The sequence below is a fragment of the Chiloscyllium punctatum genome, chromosome 17 (assembly GCF_047496795.1).
Source record: "Chiloscyllium punctatum isolate Juve2018m chromosome 17, sChiPun1.3, whole genome shotgun sequence".
NCBI lineage: Eukaryota > Metazoa > Chordata > Chondrichthyes > Orectolobiformes > Hemiscylliidae > Chiloscyllium > Chiloscyllium punctatum.
Genome location: NC_092755.1, coordinates 98,499,039 through 98,505,038, shown reverse-complemented (window position 1 = coordinate 98,505,038; position 6,000 = coordinate 98,499,039). Strand labels below are relative to the sequence as shown.

Sequence of the window (6,000 nt, the reverse complement as noted above, 5' to 3'; positions counted from 1 at the left end):
GCAATTCTTACCGTGGGAATGATCTTACAGTCTTCGTTCATGAGCACAACACATTATGCAACCACAATTATTTTATACCAGAATGAATTAGCCCGAATTGTACTAAATGCAAATAAATGCAGCAGCCATTTTATGCATGGTCCATTAATGAGGTCAATACAAAAGCATGCATTGCGCCTTCCAAATCTCTTGCCGATTCAAAATTTAACAAAAGTCCATCCTTTCCCATAATACTTCAACACCAAAATGAGCAACCAGCAAGGGTACAGAGCACCAGGTATGCCAAAATACAGCAATATGTGAAAACTTATATTTTGGAGACAAGGGAACTTTCCTGTGTTGGACTCACATTTTGTCCTGCGAATTATAAAGCAGAAATTGACTGTTTGGATCAAAGAAAGTCAACAGAAAGCAGAAGTGATAAAATCAGTTGTTTATTTTACATCTTTTAATGGAAGTAGGAAAATTAGTTGCATTTTCATTTTCAGGCTGTGTAAGAAACAAATTAAATATTACTTTACCAGTGAGTTAATTTATGAAGTGCAGTATGCACAATCAAGATTATATAAGTATTTTAATATGTTTCTGCTGTAGGTACATTTTAAGGGTCGGACTCAGTGCAGAGAAACTCATCATTTACAGCATCACTGTCACCTTAATACCAGTCGATAATCTGCATCAACTAACATCGCAGGGTCCTGTTTATTGACATCCCGCCATGGGATAGGAGAGTTTATCATTTGCCACTGAAGACGTAACACAATGATTAGCAATGTGACCATGAGAAGCTATTTATTCCAACCTTGTTTCATGATGGTGTATATTGCAGCTGTTGTAATATCAATAGTTAGAACTTCAGCCCACCTGTCCCATGATCAAGGACAGCTAATACAGAGAGCGTACTGAGGGCATATTGAGAGTAAAGCACTCATCTATCCAATCTCCAGAGATGCTGTCTTATTTTCTATTTCATTTGCCATCAAGCCGATCTGCCAGTATTCTGTATTTTTCAGAATTGATCTGAATGAGATGTCCTCTCCTCACCAAGCTCAGCTACCTCCTGGTCACAAAGAGACTGCTTTCCACTTCCACCTGCTCGTGAAAATCCTTGTTCTCCTTTGCTGCAGCTTGGGCAGTGGTTTCTTTACCAGAGGAAATTAGCCCGTACAATCTCGGCAGATCTGCTGAAAAGATATTAACATCAAATAATGAATTTATGGTTTTCAAGGCTTTGTGAACTCTGAACTTTTTAAGAGGATTTGATTCAAAAATCAATTATCTATTCAAATAGATTGACTGTGGATAGAGCATAAGAAATAGTATTAATATATTTTAAAATGTCACTGTCTCTGGTTAGATAATTGCCAGTGGAATTGATAGACCGTTCGTTTTGTTTTGCAAATGGATTTACAAGAAGAATTTCAGGTTCCATTTTTTTCCCCTCTCAGAATGTAGAATATCACTGATAATCTCTATATTTCATCATTTCTCATACTTTATGGAAGAATGGGGAATGGCTAGGATCTTGGAGAGATTGTCATTGCATTGGTAATGTAAGCTCAAATCCAAGTATAGCAATCGGAGAAATTGAATTTAATTTTCAAAAAATCAGCAAATAAAATACTGACAAAGGGCTGTTCATCCCCTCGAGCCTGCTCTGCCATTTAATACGATCGTGGCTGATTCCTCCCATCTATTTACCTGCCCTTTCCCCATAATTGTTGATGCCCCTACTGATCAAGATTCTATCTATTTCAACCTTAAGATCTTTGCACCCTCGCTGTTCACTGGAGTAGTGCCCAATGATTGGAGGGTGACAAATGTTATTCCCTTGTTCAAGAAAGTGAATAGGGATAACCCTTCACATTACAGACTAGTCAGAATTATGTCAGTGGTGAAGAAATTATTGGAGAGGATTCTGAGAAACAGGATTTGCGATCAATTGGAAAAGCATAGTTTGATTAAAGACAGTCAGTATGGCTTTGTGAAGGGCAGGTCATGCCTCACAAGCCTTATTGAATTCTTTGAGGATGTGACAAAACACATTGATGAAGGTAGAACAGTGGATCTGATGTATATGGATTTTAGCAAGGCGTGTGATGAGGTTCCCCTGATAGGCTCATTCATAAAGTAAGGAGGCCTGGGATAGAGGGAAATTTGGCTACAGAATTGGCTAGCCCATAGAAGACAGAGGGTGGTCTAGATGTAAAGTATTCAGCCTGGACCTGACTGACCAGTGGTGTTGGTTGCAATGGGACATTGACAGAATGCAGAGCTGGGCTGAGAAGTGGCAGAAGATGGAGTTCAACCTGGATAAATATGAAGTGATTCATTTTGGAAGATGGAATTTGAATACAGATTACAGAGTTAAAGGCAGGATTCTTGGCAGTGTGGAGGAACAGAGAGATCTTGAGAATTGTGTTCAGTTCTGGTGGCCTCATTATAGGAAGGATGTGAAAGCGCAGGGAGCTTGCAAAGGAAATTTACCAGGATGCTGCCTGGACCGGAGGACATGTGTGATGAAGAAAATTTGATGGAATTAGGGCTTTTCTCATTGGAATGAAGAAGGATGAGAGGTGACTTGATAGAAGTGTCCAAGATGATGATGAGAGGCATAGATAGAGTGGATAGCCAGAGACTTCTTTCCAGGGTGGAAATGGCTATCACAAGGGGGCATAATTTTAAGGTGATTGAAGGAAGGGGAGTTATAGGGGAGATGTCAGAGGTAGGTTCTTTATACAGAGAGTGGTGGGTGTGTAGAATGCACTGTTAGCAGTGGTAGTATAGTCGGATATATTAGAGATGTTTAAACAACTCTTGGATAGGCAACTGGATGATAGTAAATCATCCTTAGTATGTAGGTTAGTTTGAGCTTCGATTAGGATAAAAGGTCAGTACAACATCGAGGGCTGAATGGCCTGGATTGTACTGTCCTGTTCTATGATCTGTGTTACAATACAAGTGACCATGTAGCTATCACAATGTCATAAAGTCTTGACATATTCCCCAAAGGGTTTGAGTGATTAAAACCTGCCATACTTGCCTGATGTGATCGAAATGTGACTCCAGCCTCCATTAATATGGTTGACTAATACCTGCCCTCAGATGTGGTCTAGTAAGCCACCTGGCTGTGTTACACTGTACCACCACCCGCTCTAGATAACCAGCAATGGGCCATAAAGTTTTGTATTAACAGTGGTGCCAACATTCTGAGAACAATTTTGTTTTAATTGCTCGGTTGTCTCCAGATCAGTTAAAACTATTTAATTAACATGTTCACATCCTTCCGTACACTTGGGTACATGAATGTCCTTTTTGCCATTTATTCACACACTTTTTCAATTTCTGAAAAGATAGGGGAAGGGAGCAACCAGTCCAATACTGTTTGAAACATTGTTTCTCCTCCAATGTAAAGGGAAGTATTTGCTGCTCCTGTATCTGGAGTATCTACATAGGTAACCTTCCTGTAGTCCCAGACTACCAGGGGCTGCTCTTTCATTATAAAGAAATGACTGGAGTGAGTTTAACCTCAGGTGAGGGAAGAAGAATTGTTCATCCTCACCTTAAACAGTACAGGAGTTGAACTCATAGTATTGTGTTGCTCTCTCTTGAAAATCAGCCATCCAGCCAGCTGAGCTAACCAACACTGAGGGCCTCCATTAGCTGAGTTAGCTGGTTTGCAATGCAGAGAGATGTCAACTGCATTGGTTCAATTCCCACACTGGAAGTCTTTTCTTCTCACCTTGCCTTAGATTAAACCACCATCAGTCATCTCTCACTGTTGAGAGAGCTGCTATATGGTCTGGTTAGACTGTGGCAAATTTACCTTTTATTATACAAACCTAGAAGTTTTCCACCTGATCGTCTATGGAAGATCACCCACTGTCATGAGGAAGATTTACTTAAACAGATTTTAGTTTGTTCTTGGTGATATTGGTGAATAGGAGCAGCACCGAACTTTGATTCCATCTATGTTGTTTCGTTCCTGAGATGGTTTGAAAATGCGTGCTGGGGATTGATGGCTATTTGTATAGCTCTCAGTGGACAGCTGTGCAATGGATCAGATGGCTTAGAATAGGTGCATTTGACTGGCTATCTGTATGATCACCCTGGGTCAGTGATGTATACTGTTTGTGAAAGCTGTAATTTGGATGCTTATACAAATCGTGAACTGCACATGGATAATCGTCAATATGCTGAATGTAAATGGCTCCTTGTGCAATTAACATGGATGGCTAGTTGCATGTTGGCTACAAATGGGTGACGGGGGACATGGATAATCGAATGTGCAATGAGCATGGACAGCTAGCTTTGGTTTGGACATGAATGGGGAAGTACAATCGTTTGGCTACTATCATTCCTGGATGAACATTTCCTACTGAAACATTGATCTCACTTCACTCCATTCGTGCTGAGATGGGTGATCTAGTCCTAAGTTTCATTGGAGTCCAATAAGGGAACCAATCAGGATAAGATTGTCTTTTTGATTTAACTGCTCCTCAATCTTGTTAGCCTTCAGGCCTCAAAATCCTTAGCAGCAAACAAAGAAATGCAGCGAATGGAATGATGGATGTGGAACAGGGCTGGAGAGGTTTTGGAGGTGATTCTGATGGAGTGAGTTAGGCCAAAGTGACTCCCTTCTGTTTATGACTCTATTTCACATTAAAAATGCTCTTATTTGTGATTAGCGTTTATAAGGGTGCAAGTTTATAGGATGGTAATTGATGCCTATCTGATTTCTATATAGCTCCTTACTTGTACATGCATCTATGGAACTGTCAAGGTAGACCATAAAACGAGTATAGATATAAGCCTTAAAATTTAAATGGTTGCGGCATAAGGTATCACATGACAGTAAAGAGAGCATTACAGCATACTAGCGATCTCCTCTGAAGAAGAAATCTTCTTCCTACTTGTCGGCTTTCACTGTCAGGTATTATTTTTGGTACAATGCGTCTTTGAAGGCCAGTGATGTCCGTAAATTAACATTAACAAGCTCTGCCTAACAAGGACCAAACCGTTAGACTTCTCTCACTTTTCTTTGCGATTAAACATTGTTCATTGAACCAGATATAAATTTATGATGCTCTTTAAAATTTAACAGCTAACATTGTACTTTATTTTTATTTCATACTTTACGATCGTGACACCCAATGGAATTAGGAAAAAAATCCTCCTGTTGTAAGTGTATGAAGCCCGTAAGTCATGCTAAAGCACAGTAAAGCAGCTGAAATAGTTCCAAATGTTGTAACGTTAGGTAATTTATACCTATCTCTTTAGATTCTCAGTCCTCAGGAAATCTGTCAATGAATATCCTTCGTCTTGGTCACCTCCTCGAAAATTGTGTCCATGGTGCCACCAGAGCCATCTCCAGGTTCCTGAATTCAGCCTGCGATCAGGATGGAGGTGCTGGAGCAGCTCCTCGTGTCCTAAACACACAGAAGGAATGGTATTAGTCAACATCTGTGGAGAGAAAGTATAAGGGAGGCATACGATGAAGTCAGGTGGAAGGTATATGTCTTGTCTAAGAGCTATCATCATTAATTTGTCTCTAAAGTCAAATCCACAATAGATTAGAATGTGTGAAATAGTCTCATTGCACACCTTCGGGCTGAGTGTATTAAAATATCTATTCAACTGCTCAATGTTGGGTCTCTGAAAGTTAAGCTGTTCCACTGAGGTCCTGAGGGAGGAACCATTGCTTGGGGCCCTCAGCTGTCACTACCTGAATCTGCCAGGAATTACTTTGACCGGATGGTTGCAGAGAATGCCTGATGGTGGTGACAGATATGAGCAAAAGTGAAAGAAAAATCTCTTGAATGCAGTCTCTTGCCTTGTAGCATGAATGTTCAGAATATGTAAAAGTGAAAACTAGAGCACCTTCATCAACAGATCATGGCTGAAAGTGATACAATGGAGCTTTAGGGATGAGATGGGAAAACCATGCTTCACTAATTCCTCAAGCTGACTGAGCAAGATTTTATTCACATCATTCGATGC

The 6,000-nt window shown here is 40.2% G+C and overlaps 1 protein-coding gene across 3 annotated transcripts in view; it reads right to left on the bottom strand.

The window, feature by feature from the left end:
* Window positions 1-418: 418 nt before the first annotated feature.
* LOC140488175 (transcriptional activator MN1-like) overlaps window positions 419-6,000 on the bottom strand; it is a 135,481-nt gene continuing 129,899 nt past the window's right edge. The window contains exons 2-3 of one of the 3 annotated variants that reach the window (XM_072588046.1): window positions 5,269-5,429; window positions 419-1,184 (exon numbers count right to left, since the gene is read on the bottom strand). In XM_072588046.1, the coding sequence (XP_072444147.1) occupies window positions 5,269-5,429 (161 nt within the window). In that variant the 3' untranslated portion in view covers window positions 419-1,184. Of the gene's footprint in view, window positions 1,185-5,268; window positions 5,430-6,000 lie in introns of those variants that run through there. The other 2 variants (XM_072588049.1, XR_011963011.1) reach the window with 2 other exon arrangements.